The sequence below is a fragment of the Lynx rufus genome, unplaced genomic scaffold (assembly GCF_022079265.1).
Source record: "Lynx rufus isolate CCGP_SWC_20201006 ecotype Redwood Valley unplaced genomic scaffold, mLynRuf1.p SCAF_2, whole genome shotgun sequence".
NCBI classification, from domain to species: Eukaryota; Metazoa; Chordata; class Mammalia; order Carnivora; family Felidae; genus Lynx; species Lynx rufus.
In genome coordinates, this window is record NW_025814834.1 from 179,008,356 (window position 1) to 179,026,204 (window position 17,849).

At 44.6% G+C, this 17,849-nt stretch overlaps 2 protein-coding genes across 7 annotated transcripts in view; one reads left to right on the forward strand and one right to left on the reverse strand.

The window, feature by feature from the left end:
- DIO1 (iodothyronine deiodinase 1) overlaps positions 1-5,716 on the reverse strand; it is a 41,452-nt gene extending 35,736 nt beyond the window's left edge. The window contains exons 1-2 of one of the 2 annotated variants that reach the window (XM_047085728.1): positions 5,483-5,716; positions 4,127-4,307 (exon numbers count right to left, since the gene is read on the reverse strand). The gene's annotated coding sequence lies outside the window, so the exon portion shown is untranslated. Of the gene's footprint in view, positions 1-4,126; positions 4,308-5,304; positions 5,435-5,482 lie in introns of those variants that run through there. The other variant, XM_047085729.1, reaches the window with a different exon arrangement.
- Positions 5,717-5,934: 218 nt separating this feature from the next.
- The window catches only part of YIPF1 (Yip1 domain family member 1), a 37,014-nt gene continuing 25,099 nt past the window's right edge, over positions 5,935-17,849 (forward strand). For 2 of the 5 annotated variants that reach the window (XM_047083959.1, XM_047083957.1), the window contains exons 1-5: positions 5,935-6,025; positions 6,728-6,807; positions 11,404-11,567; positions 14,680-14,760; positions 14,981-15,068. In XM_047083959.1, the coding sequence (XP_046939915.1) occupies positions 6,777-6,807; positions 11,404-11,567; positions 14,680-14,760; positions 14,981-15,068 (364 nt within the window). In that variant the 5' untranslated portion in view covers positions 5,935-6,025; positions 6,728-6,776. Of the gene's footprint in view, positions 6,026-6,310; positions 6,383-6,727; positions 6,808-11,403; positions 11,568-14,679; positions 14,761-14,980; positions 15,069-17,849 lie in introns of all 5 variants that reach the window. The other 3 variants (XM_047083956.1, XM_047083955.1, XM_047083958.1) reach the window with 3 other exon arrangements.

Sequence of the window (17,849 nt, forward strand, 5' to 3'; positions counted from 1 at the left end):
AGAGCCTGGAGCCTGTTTCCGATTCTGTGTCTCCCTCTCTCTCTGCCCCTCCCTCGTTCATGCTCTGTCTCTCTCTGTCCCAAAAATAAATAAATGTTGAAAAAAAATTTTTTTTTAAATTGAAACTCTAACCCCTAACATCTTTCCCACCAAAATAATCCTAGCCTCACATCACTTTACAAAAGAGTTTAGCCAAACTTTCAAGGGATTGATAATACTTGCCTTGCACAAGATTTCCAGGAAATAGCAAAAGAGAGAATGCCTCTCAGTTCATTTTATGAAGCTATATAACCTTAATTTGAAAGCTGGATAAAGACTGTACAAGAAAAGTATAGGTCCATTTCACTTATGGACATAGATCTAAAAATTCCTGGAATTCTCAGCAACATTAGCTAATGAAATGCAACAGAATCCAAGCAGTTTGCCATTTGTGTTCAACGGTTCCCAAGACCACCCTCTGGTTCAATTACAGTTAAAAGGATACAGTTGAAAAGATACTACAGTGAAAGGATACAGATTAAAATCAGCACAGAAAAGAGACACAGGGCAGGATGTAGGAGAGACCAAGAGAAAGCCCCCAACTGTCCTCACTCAGTGAGGTTTACAGACATTGCTTAATTCTCCCAGTAGAAATGGGTGGCAAAATGGAGAAACACTCACCCAGCATTGACGTCCAAGGCTTTTTTTTTCCAACTTTCTTTTTTTATTTTTTTTTATTTTTGGGACAGAGAGAGACAGAGCATGAACGGGGGAGGGGCAGAGAGAGAGGGAGACACAGCATCGGAAACAGGCTCCAGGCTCTGAGCCATCAGCCCAGAGCCTGACGCGGGGCTCGAACTCACAGAGCGCGAGATCGTGACCTGGCTGAAGTCGGACGCTTAACCGACTGCGCCACCCAGGCGCCCCGACGTCCAAGGCTTTTGACGGTTGATCATACTGGCATGACTGACACTTTCTTGTGGCTGACCTTCAGTCTCCAACATCTCCAGAGGTCAAACTGATACTATACGGCCCAAGGTATCTACCAGAATCACATTGTTAGTATAAATTATCTGGTGTGGCCCAAAGCCTCAGGTAAATAAGGACTCTCTTAATGGCAGGATATTCCAAGGGCTTAGAAGGGATCTTCCAGTAGCCAGGCAATAGACAAACTTTCATTTGAAATGTGCAGGATTTAGACAACTCAGACCTGCTGAGTTAATCATTTACTGCATAGCATCTTAAAGGACTAAAGTAGAAAGATCATGTGATTCCTCATTAAACGTAGAAAAGACATCTGATACAGTTCAGCATCTACTTAAAAAATTTTTTTTTTGGGGCGCCTGGGTGGCTCAGTCGGTTAAGCATCCGACTTCGGCTCAGGTCATGATCTCACGGTTCGTGAGTTCAAGCCCCGCGTCGGGCTCTGTGCTGATGGCTCAGAGCCTGGAGCCTGTTTCAGATTCTGTGTCTCCCTCTCTCTCTGACCCTCCCCCGTTCATGCTCTGTCTCTCTCTGTCTCAAAAATAAATAAAGGTTAAAAAAAAATTAAAAAAAAATTTTTTTAAAGATTAATTTGATATCTGCAAAGCCAAGATACTAACCTTCTGTCAATTTTTGTTCAAAGGCGAGTGGGGGTTATATAAATAAGACAGCATAGTTGCAGGTAGTTGCCAGCTAGGGTGGGAATCATGGTGGTGGCCCTACACAGCTGAGGTTTGGAAAACTCGCGGCTCCCTGTGGGCTTTGCAGAGAGATCTGGGTCTGAGCCTAAAGCTCAACCACTGGTTGTCTCAGGAAACAAGAAAAAAAAAAAAAAAAGCATGCATACATCTGTTAAGTTTGTCATCAATTTTACAGATATAAAGGATGTGAAGTAAAAAATTTACAAATGACAATAAAATATAAGATATTCCTATTGCAAATCCCATCTAGCCAATTAGTTTTCATAGGATGCTTTCATTGCTTTTTGGCAAATACTTTTCTTCAGTCCACCTATGTTTGCAATGGAGAAATAGGATAGTTTGGACATGAGTGTTAATAATACTTTTCTTTAGGTGAAGGAGGAAGGTGAAAGTGAAAAAATAAACACATATGTCAAAATTTGACTTGTTTGTTCATGATGTTGTTTTTGAATACTCAAAGAATACTGCCTCAATTTTTTGTGTTATTCACAATATTACTACTACAGATACAACATGTATTTTTATATTTAACCTGCACTTTAACGTTTTCTCCATCACTTTCTTAAATCTAGACCAGGGGCTGGTAAATTGTGGTAAATTATGGCCAAACCTGGCCCTCTGCCTATTTTTATAAATAAAGCTTTTTGGAATACAGCCTGCCATTCATTTATACTTTTGCCTATGTCTACTTTTGTGCTACAACAGCAGATTTGACTAGTTGCAACAGACTCTGCTGAAATATATTTACTATTCTGGACTTTCTAGAAAAAGATTGCCAGCCCTGGTCTAGACAATTAACATCACAGTAAGTCAATCCCAGACATGTAGCTTTTGCCTATTTCTGTGATGTAATTAATTTCACCACTGCTCATTTTAAGCTACCAATGTGACATCACTGAAGAGATTGGGAAGAGATTATCAGAAGCACACTGTATGTATAAGATAGATACAGCTTCAGGAGAATAGATAATGGTAAAATGTAGAGAAATACTTAGAAAGCAGTGTTTTGAACATTATTACCTCTGTTGTTAAAATAATTTATTGTTCATATAATTTCTTTAATTGTAAGCTTATATAATTTAACTTTAATAATGGCTGGATTTAATAACTGGCTCCTGAGAATAACAGGATTCCTGAGAATTTAGCAACCAGCTCTCACGAACTGGTCCGAGAATGCTCCAGCACACCACTGGCCCAATCTGCACCCAGCTGTATGACCAAAGCCGAATCACTTAACCTCTCTATCAGACAGGGCATGCAATAGAATGCAGGCCAAGCCATGCTTCTCCACTTTGTCTCCCACGTACTGCTAACTACCGAGTATCTGGGACTAGCCCACTCAGTTTACAAAGTCTTTGAAATCTGTTATTTCGTCTTTTAAAATGTTTGCAGTTGGTTTACAAATTTTTATGATCAAATTTTGGTAGGGGGAGGGGGACACTTATATGAGTCTTGTGTCCTGTTTGTTGCAGGATGGCTCTGGCCTACCCTGAGCAAGGGCCAGCGGCCTATTTCAGGTCTCCCTTGCCCACACGGTGGCTTCAAACAATCTTAGCCCTTAACACCGGGTGCATTAAAAAAGGACAAGAGGGCTGTGTGTTAGGAAATCCAAAAGAAAAAGATTAAAGCAGTCCTAGGGTCAGGGTGAGATGCTCCCACAGTGCCAGCAGCCCTTTCCTTGTGATGGGTGTTGCTCACAGGGGTGGTGGAGATGCTTTCTGGAACATGGCTCACCTATGTGGTCACCAGCAAAAAGCCAGGGGACTAAGTCAGGATCACATGCAGCATCTAACCAGAGTGTCCCCTTTACCCCCCTCATCCCTGTCCATCAGAGCAAGATGCTCCTCAGCTTTCCTTCCCCCTTCATGCTTCCCTCATTCTATCTGGTGTGGGAGGGTGGGATGGGTTCCATCTCTCACTGGTTCATTCCCCTTCAGAGCAGTAGAGGTGGAATTAGCATCAGCGGCTGAGCTCATCTACTTTATCATACTTGGGCAGACAAGTTAAGGACATCTGAACATTTGAGCTCAGTTTTTTACCCTTGACACCAATAGTCCACATTTCGGACTAGATAATTCTTTGTTATGAAGGGCTATCCTGTGCCCTGTAGGATGTTTAGAAGTATGAGGGCCAGGAGCACTCCAGTAGCACCCCACAAGTTATAACAATCAAAAATGACTTTAGACGTTGCCAAATACCCCCTAGGGGCAAAATATCCTACAGCTGAGAATCACTGTTTTAAACCAGTAATCTTTGATTCTTATCTCAGTTTGAGCCAAAACTTTTATATCATTATAACTAATAAACCGATATAACCTTTATTTCTGTTTCTAAGAGAAGAAATATATAGCCTAGCTGTTATCACCTCCCCCCAACACACACATTGACCACCAGCGATGGGACTGTTGCCATCTGACTGCTGAGCAGTCCAGTTCTAAAATTCCAACCTGAGGGCTGCTTACCGGGGCCACTCGTGGTACCAGTGTGCCTTAATGTAGGTTCCTCATATGAGTACTTCACTGGCAAGTGTGAGTCCAAGAACCGGGAGTGACAGACAGGGGTTATAAAGCAGGAAAGGAAGGAGCGCCGTTGCAAGGATGCATTATCAAATTGGCCACTTCCTGAGGCACTTGCTGCTCGATCCTACAAGAGAGTTAGAAAGCTATATGAAATATCTGAAGAGTCTTTCTGAGGAGAAAAAGAGAGAAGCATCAGTTGCTGACCCCATCGGTCAAAAACGTGTCCATGAGGCATCAACCACTCCCCACCCCGGCCCTTCTGGGCTGTTCCTGTCCTGGTGCTGACCAGTTCCAACAGCCCCAGGACCCCATGGGATCAGGACACAAGCCATGAGGCAGGTGAGAACGCTGAGGCATGGGCCTGAGGTGAAGCCCACTTAGGTTCTACCTGCTGGAGTGGAGTAAGATACATGGTGATGAAATAAGCAGCAGATGAGGCCAGGAGGATCCGAAATGGGGCATGAGGTGTTTAATATACTTGCCCACCTGAATTTGTGCATTGCGATTCATTCCTGATACCTATTCGACCAAAGTACCCTTCTCATATTCTAAGCCTCAGCTTTTTCTTTATAAAATGAGGATAATCACCTCAAGCTTGCCGGATTGTTTTGAGAATTAGAGATCCTGCATGTATAAAGCCTGATCAGGATGTCAGCTCAACAAATACACTAAGTGTAAGTGTGAGTGAGTGTGTGTGTGTGTGTGTGTGTGTGAGTCAGATGTAAAGTCTTTCCAATTGACCACAGGGGTCCAGTGTGGCGAGGCCGAAGTCACCCTTTGTGTGAGCCGCGAATTATGCTTATGCCGCTCAGACAGCCAGAACTTGCTCACTCTACAGTTAACCTTTAGTGAGCAACTACTGCGTGCCCGGCCCTGGCGACCCAGACACCAGAAAATTCCTGATCATTGCGCTCTAAGTGCTCACAGGCTGGTAAAGATGGGCAGAAAACAGCAATCGCAGTGGTAGAAGCGAGCCCTGGAGACCAGGGGAGGTCAAGAAGTCCTTGCACGGTGGTGGAGCAAGGCAGGCTTTTTCTGCAAGGAGAAAATGTACTAAAACCTGGAAGGCTGTGTAGGCGTTAACCAGGCCAAGACGGAAGGCAGGGCGAAACGATTCTCACCAGGTTCGCTGGTGCACCCCCGCCATCGTTTACTGGGACCCCGTCGAGTGCCGGGTGGCAGTCAGTGCAGTGGAGGACAGAAGGGTGCTTGAGAAAGGCCTACTGCTCCCCACCCCCCGCCCCTACCCGGGGCAGAGGGAGGCGGGTGCGGGAGTGAAGGAACAAATACCACACTCACGGGGGACGGCGGCCACTAGAACAGACGTCATCCTGCGCTCGCTCACTCGTTCACAACTCAGAAAGGATTGGACTCATCCACTCCCTTACCGCTTCATTAAATTTTTAGCCAAAAAAGAATGCGAGAGGTTGATGACTTTTGGTCTCTCGACAACCGTTCTTCGTTATGTTATTTTATATTTCAATAAGAACAGAGGTATAAACAAACAATAAAAAGACCCCACAAGCTAGAGAATTCTTTGTGCCTCCCCTTCTCCTCCCCCCACTCCACGCCCACCACCGCTCCGGGCTGCGCCTGTCTCTTTAAGAACCCGAGCCTCCGCCTCGCAGGGGCGGGGCTAGGAGCCGGCTCTGGAGGCCGCGGCTGCCCAGTCTCAGAAGCAACGCTTCGGTCTCTTTAAGGAGGCGGGGCTCTGCCCGGAGGAGGTGGAGAAGTTCCGCCCCCCGGATCTCCGGCTTCCGGCAACTCGGCTGGACCTGAACCTGCCTGGTACTACTGAGGTTGGAGTCTCCCCCCGACCAGCTGGACGCCGAGCCCCTCGAGGTGAGGCGGCCGGGCCTGCGGGGAGAGCCCGGGACGCGGGAGACCCGCTATCTCCTGCCCGCCGGGCCGCTTCGGCCCAGATCCTCCCCCTACAACCCTGCCTTTGCTTTTTGGGCAGCTCTTGCCCAGGCCTGCCGGGGCTTAGGGTATCCCAGGCTGCAGGGTCGCCGTCACTCCAACGCCTACTAATTGCTCGGCTGTGCACTAAGCGCCTTACACTCACTGTCTCATTTAATGGCCCCCCAGCACCGTGCGAGTAGGTACCATTATGAACCCATTTTACAGATGAGAAAAGTGAGGCCCCGAGGAGCCTGCAGTCATACAGCGAGGACAAGCAGAATCGGGAATCAAACCCAGGTCTGTTTGACCCCAGAGCCTGTGCCCTTAACCACTGGCTAGGCTGAACTGTCTTTGCTCTTGACTGCCCTCTCAAACTCCAGCCTCTCCTTCCTCACCCTTACATTTCCAGGCTGCACCTGGTCCTTAAACACCCACAGAGTGAGTGAGATTGGATGGAACCTTTGGACCCGTTAGGGTTAGTTTTTTATATCTGTTGCTAAGTGGTTATCTTTATACAGACCTGTCTCACCCTACCAAAGAAGGAGGCAAGGAAAATAGTACCATTTCTAATGCTGAAACAAGAGTTGTTTGCGTGTATTTTATTCTGGTATCTTATGAAGTTTATTTATTTTTCCTTTTTAGACCTCTGCAAAATTTCTTCTTAATAATTGGGAGAAGACCCCCTGGCTGGATGGCAGCTGTAGGTGATTTGCAGTTTGAAGGTATATCTGTTGGGGGCCACCTTTTATAATCAGTGTTTCCACAGTCACAGCAATGGGTTCTCAGTGATATCCTGGCATATATATTTATGAAGATTATTTCAAGCATCTTGGTACAAGTATGTTGGCCACATCCAGGTTTTTCTGTTTGTCCACATCAGTTGTTCTTTTTTGCCGAATAGCCCTTCAGATTGGTAACGTCATTTTTTTAAAGATGTTTTTTAAGTTTATTTATTTATTTTTGAGAGAGAGAGAGAGAGAGAGAGAGAGAGAACACAAGCAGGGGAGGGGCAGAGAGAGAGAGGGAGACACAGAATCTGAAGCAGGCTCCAGGCTCTGAGTTGTCAGCACAGCCCAGTGTGGGGCTTGAACCCACTAACCATGAGATCATGACCTAAGCCGAAGTCCAACACTTAACTGACTGAGCCACCCCAGGTGTCCCCAGATTGGTAACGTCATTAATTTAATACTGTGATTACAAAATAGCTATAGAGTTACTGCCTTAGTTCAACAAATATTTACTGAACATCTACTTTGTGCTTAGAACTTACTAGATGCAGGAGATAAAAAGATAAAGGAGGAGTTTTTTCCTCTGCTGGAGTAGATAAAAGTGTAAAAAGCTAATTATGATGAAATGTGATCAGGTCATTCCTTCACTGAATCAATAAGTATCTCATGAATGTGACTATGAGCCAGGCAGTTGTTCCAGTTATCAGGGACAGAGGAGTGACAGTTCACTCCCTAATGTAGCTCTCAGTCTGTTGAGGGAGACATTAATTTGATAAATGATCACTTACATATATATCCACAGACTATGAAAATGTTGGAGGAACAGTTCATCACTCATAGCCTAGAACCTAACCTAGACTAGGGACTAACGAATGCTTATTTGTCTTATAAATACTTGCACATCACTTACTATACGTCAGGCCCTAGTTTACGTGCTTTCCAAATATTAGCTCATCTAATCTTCATGTTAACTTTATGAAATATTTATTCTCTCTGTTTTACCAGTGAGGAAACCGAGGCAGAGAAAAATGAAGTAATTTACCTAAGGCCACATAACAAGTGGTAAAGCAGGGTTTGAACCTAGGCAGCCTGGCTTCACAGCCAGTGCTATCTCACTGCTATCTGAGGAAGAGAGAAGATGTTTAAAGAGAAACCACCTCCTCAGCAAATACTGTCAACTCCATCTTCAACGTACATTCAGCATCTGACCACCTCTCCTCACTACTACCTCTCCCTCACCATGCTCAAGGTCACCATCACCTCTCATATGAATTATAGCCCTTACCTTCCTTCTAGTCTTCCTGTTTCCTCCGTTGCCCCCTTACAGTCTGTATTTTGCAACGAGTGGTCCTTTAAAACTAAGTCAGATCATGTCATTCTTTCAGAACCTTCCAATGGCTCCCATCTCACTAGGTATGAAAGCCAGAGCCTTTTCTGTGTTTGGAGGCCGTACATGATCCTGCCCTCCACTCCCTCTGATCTCTCCTGCTACTCTTGTCCTTTCTCTCTCTGCCCTACCCACATGGGCCTGTCACTGTCCCTCCTAGACACCAAGTACACTCACAGCTTAGGGCTTTTGTGCTATCTATTTGGGAATTTTTTCTCCAGATAGCCACATAGCTTGCTCCCTCACTCTGTTCAAATCTCACTTCGTTCGAGAGGCCCTCTTTGGCCATCCTTTCTGAGTACAGTGTAGGAAAGTACAATGTCGAGAACAGCATATGCAAAGTACCCAAGGGGGGAGGAAGTTTGTTTGACTTTTTTCCCAGGTAATTGAAAGAAAGCTAATGTGCAGAGCACAGATGGTTCGGGGTTGGCGGTGGGGGGGGGGGGGGAGATGAACACAAGGTGAGGTTAGAGAGGAGGCAGGTGCCAAATCACAGAGGACATTGCAGACCTTGTTAAGGACTTTGCTCTTTAGAACAGAATGTAGGATGCTATGGGGGTCATGGAAGGCTTTCCTGAGGAAGATGGGAGTTCAGGTGAGAAAGTGGAGATTGGGACTCGTCAGGTGGAAGACATTGTGTCAGGAAAGGATCAGAGGGCACACATAGCATAGGATATGCCAGCACGTAAAAGTAGAGAAGATGATGGTGGAAATGAAGAACATGCCAGTCTTGTCCTCAGGGAGCTGTGATGGACACCGGTAACTCATATGGAGCAGAATGTGTGGTCAAGTGATCCTGTGAGAGGTACACACATGCTGCATTCCAATCAAACCATGCTACCTGCTGTTTCTCAGTTAGGGGACACATCTTCCATCTTCTGGTTTTTGCTCATCCCATGCCCTTTGTGCGCGATGCCATCCCCACCACATCTGACCATCCTTCTCATGTGGCATCTTCAAGAAGCCTTTCCTAAGCCTGTCAAATAGACAAGTTATCATCCTCCTTTGAACATCTTTGGCCTTTGTACTTCTTTTTTTTTTTTTTTATGCTTATTTATTTTTTGGAGAGAGTAAGACAGAGCGTGAGCAGGGGAAGGGCAGAGAGAAAGGGAGACACAGAATCTGAAGCAGGCTCCAGGCTCCAAGCTGTCAGCACAGAGCCTGACACGGGGCTTGAACTCACGAACCACGAGATGATGACCTGAGCCGAAGTTAGACATTGAACTGACTGAGCCATCCAGGTGCCCCTGGCCATTGTACTTCTAAAGTGATCCTCTGTTCCTCCTTCTGCCTGCTGAACTACTGCTTTTTAAATATGAGACTTGGGGTACCTGAGTGGCTCATTCGGTTAAGTGTCTGACTTCAGCTCAGGTCATGATCTCGCGGTCTGTGAGTTCGAGCTCCCCGTCAGGCTCTGTGCTGACAGCTCGGATTCTGGAGCCTGCTTCAGATTCTGTGTCCCCCTCTCTGCCCCTCCCCCACTCACACTCTGTCTCTCTCTCAAAAAATGAATAAACATTAAAAAAAATTTTTAAATATGAGAAAAGTGTATCTTCCTCTGTCTGATTCCCTCAGTTGTGATCATCTTTTTAAATATATATATTAAATATATTTATATATATATATATAAACGTTTATTCATTTTTGAGAGACAGAGCGCAAGAAGGGGTGGGGCAGAGAGAGAGGGAGACACAGAATCCAAAGCAGACTCCAGGCTCTGAGCTGTCAGCACAGAGCCCGACACGGGGCTCAAACTCATGAACCGTGAGATCATGACCTGAGCTGAAGTTAGACACTTAACTGACTGAGACCCCCAGGCGCCCCGTGATCATCTTTTTAAATGTTAGTGTCCTGTTCCATCAATAAATGATAGCTATGACAATATTTATTATTATATCATATCATCCTCAAAATCTCTCTGTAAGATAGGTGTTACCTATGTTTTATTTATTTTTATTTTTAAAATTTATTTATTTATTTTCAAAAGAGAGAGCGCAAGTGAGGGAGGGACAGCAAGAGAGGGAGAGAGAGAGAATTGCAAGCAGGCTCAACACTGCCTGCCCAGAGCCTGATATGGGGCTTGAACTCACTAACGGTGAGATCATGATGTGAGCTGAAATCAAGCGTCGGATACTTAACCGACTGAGCCACCCAGGTGCCCCAATTACCTACATTTTAGAAACGGAGACTCAGAGATATAGTGTTATTTGCCCAAGGTCATAGAGCATTAGTCTTAACTAACCCTTTGACCTGGTAATTGCACTGATAGGTGTTCAGAGATAATAACTCAAAAGCTTTTTCTTTGCAGACATTCCTTACAAGTGTTATTTTTATAATGAAAAGTTGGAAACACCATAAACATCCAACTTACAGTCTCTCTCTCCTACTCCCTCCACCTCCCAGCTGTTGGAATATTACGTAGTTATGAAAATGGTTATTATGAAGACTGATATAAAATGAAAAAAATCATTTTTCTATAATCTCCAGTTGACAGAGCAGGATACAAAATTGTATAGTATCACATCAGTACTTGGCGCATTGTAGGCATGCAGTAAATATATGTTCAGTGAATGAATGATCATCACTGGCATGAATCTTAGAGAGTTACTGTATGGAGAAAAGGAAACATATCAAAAATTATTAGTGTTTGCCTTGATGTGGTAGGACTAAGAGTGATTTTTATTCTATGCTTTCTACTTTCATTTTTGACCCTATATTCCCTATAGTGATTACATTGGACTTCTTGGAAAAAATAACTTCCATTAAAATTTTTTGAACTTGAATGAAAGAAGACAGGTATAGATTGGGTACTTGCGGTGGGCCAGCCACTCTGCTAAGGACTTTACTTAGGTAACATTCCTGACTTTCCCCCAATTCTCTAAAGTAGATGTTATTCTCCCCATTGTGTGGATGAGAATACTGAGGCATACAGAGATTGAGTTACTTACTCAGGCTCTTATAGTTAGTAAGTAGGTGAGCCAGGACTAAAATCCAGGTCTGACTCCAAATTCTATTGTCTTTGTAACCCCTTTTCTAAGTCAGCCTGATGTCTAGGTGAGGTTTTTTTTCAGAGCCTTTTGCCATTTATATCAAATAGGGTCTATAGCAAAGCTGGGGTTGAAACAGCTTGTCTTTAGATTAAAAGTATAGCGTTTCCAATGTGGGTAAGGTCTTTGATGCCCTCGTGCTCTAATTGCTTTCAGAATTTGGTAACGCGGCCGCTACTGCAGCAGAAAACCCAGGTGCCACCACGATAAGTATCGAGGGTCCTGGTGAAAGCCCGACGCATCAAGCAGGACTCCCAAGAGGCTCCGGGGGAGAAGAGGATGATGAGTTGCTGGGAAACGATGACTCTGACAAAACTGAGGTTCGAACTTGTCTTTGATTTGTCCTTTTAATTTTTTTAAAACTTCTTCATGCATTTATTCACTGTCTCCCGTGTGCCACGAAGAGTGCCAGGCAGTGGCAGCCCAAAGGTGGATCACACATGGCCTCTGCCTCGGGGGGAGACAGACAGGCACGCAGGCCGTTGTTACCCACAGGGAGCGTGCTGGTGGAGGGGACACCGGGGTTGTGGGGGCAGAGCGGGGGCTTTGTGCAGGTAGTGACACTTGAACTGAGTCCTGGCACAAGGGTAGGAGGTGGCCAAGGGAAGAAGGCAGGGAAGGGTGATCTAGGCAAAGGGAACCGTTTCAGCAAAGCCAAAGCGGCACGAAAGAACGTGGCACACACGGCATGTTTCCCATCTTCACGTACATTGGAGCAAAATACAGGTGAAGACAGGAGGTGAGGCTACACGGCTCGGCAAGGACTCAACCAAATGAGTAGGAATTGTGCTCTGAAAGCTATCAGGAGCTACTGAAAGATTTTAGATGATATTTAGCCAGAGAGTTTAAAGATAAAGGTATGGTGGCCTTGTGGGGTAGAAACTGGAAGGAGCGGAGGCCAGTGGGAGACCGTGGCAGTGATCTGGGCTAGAAGCCCGAACCACAGCCGGACACAGGTGGTTAGGGGGTGGGCTCAGTTGGGCTTTGTGGAGAAGGGGTGAGGGATAGAGAGCAAAGATTTTATCGAGACTTCTAGGTTTCTGCATCTGGTTGGACGGTGAATAGCAGGTGGCTGTTTTTGGTCACAAAGATTTATCTCCACGTGCACTGGTAGTGTGTTCCAGAAAAATAGTATTTCTATCCATATTTTATAAATGCAGTCATGACTGTGATGCCCTAGAGGAGCACCCAGTTTACAGCATTGAGTTCACAGGCTCATTAAGTAGCAGAGCTCTAGGGTGCCGGGTGATCTTTCTGGAACTCCGTGAGCCATCACAATAAGCACCGAAGCTTGTGCTAAATTAAATACCCATATATGCTAGACACTGTGGCGAGAGCTTAGACTAGGAGCCTAACTTTGAATCCTGGCCCAGCCAGTAGTAACAGCTATGTGGTCTTGAGTAAGGTACTTGAACTTCCCTAAGACTGGGTTTCCTCATCTGAAATATAAGAAAATAATGTGTTGACTATCGCCATCATTATCATGACAATAGCTAATGTTTATTTCACGTTTCATAGCTGCCAGACACCATTTAAAGTTCCTTACTTGGATCATCTCATTTAACCCTCAAAACAACTCTGTATACCAGGAACTGTTCTTATCCTCATTTTACAAAGGAGAAATGTGAGGCGCAAAGTTTAAATAAGCTGCCCTGGAACACACAATTAGTTAGCGTGCTCCAGAGTGCTAGAACCAATAGGATGTGTATATATAGAGAAAGAGGTTTATTTTTAAAAATTGGTTCACGTGATTGTGGATGCTTGGCGAGTCCAAAATCTGCTGGAAGTGGCTGGCAGACTGAGACCCAGGAAGGAATTGGAGTTTGAGGCCAAAGGCATTCTGCTGTAGATCCAGGAAGAGCTGGTGTTGCAGATGAAGGCCAAAGGCAGTCTGCTGGAGCAGTCCCTCTTGCTCAGGGAGGTCAGCCTTTTGTTCTATTTGGGCCTTCACTTGATTGGCTGTGGCCCAGCCACATTATGGAGGGCAATCTGCTTTACTCAGAAAGCCACAAATTAAAAAAAAAAAAAATTCTTAACATGTATTTATTTTTGAGAGTCAGAGAGAGACTGAACACCAGCAGTGGAGGGACAGAGAGAGAGGGAGACACAGAATCCGAGGCAGGCTCCAGGCTCTGGGCTGTCAGCACAGAGCCCAACATGGGGCTCGAACCCACAAACCATGAGATAATAATCTGAGCCAAAGCTGGACCCTTAACCGACGGTGCCACCCAGGTGCCCCGAAAGCCCACCAATTTAAATGTTAAAGCTTATCCAAAAACACCCTCACAGAAACATCCAGAATAATGTTTGACCTCGATAAGTTGACACACGAAATTAACCATCACACTGAGCAACAGCGGGTGTCAAAAGTTTGAGAAATGTATGAGGGGGGAGAAAAATCTTAAAATTGAAAACATTCTATCCATCATCTTAATTTGTCTGGGAATTGGGAAGAAGTTACCAATATTCCATGATAGGCACTGAATCCCTTGTCCTAGCTTATAGAACATGGGTCTCTGGAGTTCAATATCTTCTAATGCTAGAGTTCGAAAGAACCTTCAGTCTCCTGTATGTCACCTTCCCTCCCAAGATACTAATGCTGTCTGTGGTAGGTGGGAAAGACAGCACTTGGATACCCCCTTCTGGAGGCTATTTGTTACCGTGTAAAGCAGCATTGCCACTATTAGACAACTTTAATCATGGGGAAATTCTCCTTTCAATGGACAAAAAAACACCTGCCCCTTGTCCTGGAAAGCTCCAGCTAGTCCATCCGTACCTTTCGCTGTACGAATCCTCATGAAATATCTGAAGTGGCAGTCGTAGTTCCCGGCAAGGGGTCTGCGTTCTGTTGTTAAATAGCTGCGCTGTTGGGATAGATGAGCCCCGTGTGTGCTGCTCATAAATTGGAGTTTTGTGGGGGTTTTTTGTCAGAGGAGTATATTTTAAGTTTTCAGCATGTTAGAGTGAATCAGCGTATCAGATTTTTGAGAGTTGAGGTGGGGATAGTGGTAGAATCTTGAGGAGGTAGGGGAATAGAAGATCTGACACTGCCTTCTGTGTGTATATGTTTGTGTGTGTAAAAATGCGTATATGTGTTATTGTACCTGATACATATTATATATAATCGATCTAATCCTTCTATAATCCTATGAAGTGGATCTTGTTGGCTGTAATTTTTGGAGAACAGTCTAGTGATTTGACAAAGTCTCCCCCTGGTGGAGGGACCAGGAATTGAAACCTTTTGGTCTGACTTCAAAACACACGCTTGTTTTCTATCAGGCTGAGCTGGGCATGGCTGTTGTAAAGTTCATGAATGCAGAAGAGCTTGGTCTCTGATGCATCTTGATTTTCCATTAGATTAGTTCCCTGTCTGCATCGCTGATATAAGGACATTACTTCTGTGTTCATTATGTTTTATTTCACCTCTGACAGTTACTTGCTGGCCAGAAGAAAAGCTCCCCCTTCTGGACATTTGAATACTATCAAACATTCTTTGACGTAGACACTTACCAGGTTTGTAAACCCATTTCACCTTTCCTTTTACACGTAGTGGAGACTTGTGTCTTTTGTGGTTAAACAATCACATGATGTGAACGCTTTTATGACTGGATATGGTCTTACAAAAATAAAGGATCATTCGCATTTGAAAATACTATCGTCATGAAAGCTGTAAGAAATCTTCACGAAAGCTGTAAGAAATCTTCAGGAGACTTACTGCTATGTTGTTTTCCAGGTCTTTGACAGAATAAAGGGGTCCCTTTTGCCAATACCAGGAAAAAACTTTGTGAGGTTATATATCCGCAGCAATCCAGATCTTTACGGTATGTGTAGAACTGTTTGGATTCTTTACCACGTACCAGTTGAATTCAGGTGCGCATGAGCGTTGCCTGAAAGGTTGGAGAAGTGCACTGTTGGTGGGGCATGCAACATTTCACTCAACTCTTCTGGATGTCAGTGACAGCCTTTACAAACAATTTTGGGGAAAATGCAATTCTGTGTTATATGAATGCTGTGATTACAAGTAATTGGCATGTCCTTTGAACATCTTCAAATGACACTGCAAACCTGAGACGAATTAAGTCACTTTGTCCAAAAGGAGATTGTTGATTTTAACTTGAGAGGATCTGAGGGTGGGGATCGGTGTGGAGAAGGTGCTCTCATACTTACTCATTGCTGTGCTGAGTCCCAGCTCTGCCCTCAGATGAGCTGGCTCCCCTGGGAATTCAGTCAGCAGCACTGGAAGTCTGTAAGAGGGATGGGCCGGGGGTGACTGCCATTCCTGACCTCCATGCTGTCTGAGGAGAGGTCAGAGGCCCACCTGGTACTCCTGAAGGGAAAGGGCTCCTATAGCCATGGCCTTCCGTGTTTGAAAGGAGAAGCGAGCCAGCAGTTCTGGGTGCTTCCTTTGTGCAGATGCGCTACAAAAGACTGGACGTGGGCATGTGTAATTCTTGCAGCCACCTTGGGGGTAGGTATTCTTCTCCCCCTTTCTCAAACAAGGAAGCTGACTCTCAGTGAGGCTCAGTGATGTGTATGCTCGATCCTGAAAAAGCATTAGAGTAATATGTTACATATTTTGTACATATGTTGATCATAAGAGGAGAAGGAATTCATGAGGATCTATTGTGTGCTGATGACTGCATACACTTTAATTCTTTCAACAAGACTCTATATTAAGTGTGGTTAGCCCTCTTTTCCTTGTGAGGAAACCAGGGCCGAGAGTTGTCAAACTGAAAAAGCAAGAGCCAGAACTAGTTTGATGTTACTTGAAGCCCATACTCTGTTCGCCTGGTGGTTTTAAGCTACAGAACCTTTTCATCAGCTAGCATGGAGGTCCAATAGTTGGAACCAGTGAAAGTGGAACCACTGTGGGGGAGGCTGGGGAGAGGGTCCCTTCTCTATAGCTCCTCTATCTGGCAGCACTGTAAGTTCCATCCAGATGTCGGCGGAATGCCCAGAGCGCCAGGGAGCGCCATGTGCAAAGCACTGCCTTGGCCCATGCCTCTCGTCTAAATGTTGCCAAGGCAGTTTCTCCTCCTCGCTCTCTTGTTTATTCTTCTAGCCTGAGATCTTGAGAGACAGGCTATGTGTCTGAGTGATTTATGTCATCAGTGCCTGGTGGAGGCCTGGCACAGAGTAAGCACGCAAACAATTTTTGAGCACCTTATTTTGTGCTACGGGCTGAGGATGCAAAGATAAAGTCAGTCTCCACTGCCAGGAAGAAAGAAATGATAGAACTAACATGTGCCGAGTGCCTCACAAGTGCCAAGAGCTCAGCACTTTGTCACTGTTTTATAGTTTTATATCCCACACCCCGAGGTAGGCTTACCTCACAAAAGAGAAAATCGAAGTTTGGGGAGGATAGCTTGCCCATAGTCACAAAGTTAGCATAGAAAATGACACTAGCAAATGTACGCAGTGCTTATTATGTGGCCCCGTTATCGGGGAAGAACCTGTATTAACTCACTTAATCCTCATAACAACCCGAACTTTATGAGGTAGTTACTATTATTATCCCCGTTGTATGAATAAGGACACCGAGTTACTCAGATGTAATGCATTGTGCCTAAGATCGTATAGCTGAGCACAGTTTTCAAATCAGCACCATAGCTCATAATCCATATTCTTTATTACTCTGTTATGCTGCCTCTCCTGATAAAACCAGGATTTGAACCCCAAGTTTGCTTCTTTCCACAACACTGTTAGCCTCATGAGCTCACAGACATGGTTAAAGAAAAAAAAGAGGTACTATATAGGTAAAGTGTTTGATAGTGGAGAGGACTGGGCCTTGTGGGGGAGATTGGAGGAAGGTGGTCAGGGAAAAGATGACAGAAGTGCCAGTCTGCAGAATCAGAGGGTGAGACTGATGAATTTGATTGCATTTAAACTGAAATACAAAATTACTGGGGGAGCCTGAGTGGTTCAGTTGGTTAAGTGTCTGACTCTTGATTTCAGCTCAGGTCACGATCTTATGATTTGTGGAATCGAGCCCTGCTTCAGGCTCTGCACTGACAGTGTGGAGAGAGAATCTTCCTTGGGATTCTCTGTCTCCCTCTCTCTTTGCGCCTCTTCCGCTGGTGGGCACGTTCTCTCTTTCTGTCTCTCTCAAAATAAATAAATAAACTTTTTTTTTAACTACAAATTTTTTTAATGTTTATTTATTTATGAGAGAGAGAGACATAGAGTGAGAGGGGAAGGGCAGAGAGAGAAGGAGACACAGAATTCGAAGCAGACTTCAGGCTCTGAGCTGTTAGCACATAGCCCGACGTGGAGCTCGAACTCACGGACCGTGAGATCATGACCTGAGCCGAAGTCAGACGCTTAACTGACTGAGCCACTCACGCACCCCCTAAATAAATAAACTTTAAAAAAAGGAAAAAAAATTTTCTATACCACAAAATAAACATAAGCAAAGTAAATAAATAAGTAAATCGACTACAGACCGGAGATAATATTTGCAATTCTCATTAGCAACAAAGGATGAAAAGCAAGAATATCTTTAGAACTCCTACCATTTATAAGAATAAAACCAGTTATAAGTTTTAGAGGAAAATGAGCAATTCCCAGCAAAGGAAACCCAAATGGCTAACAAATATATGAAA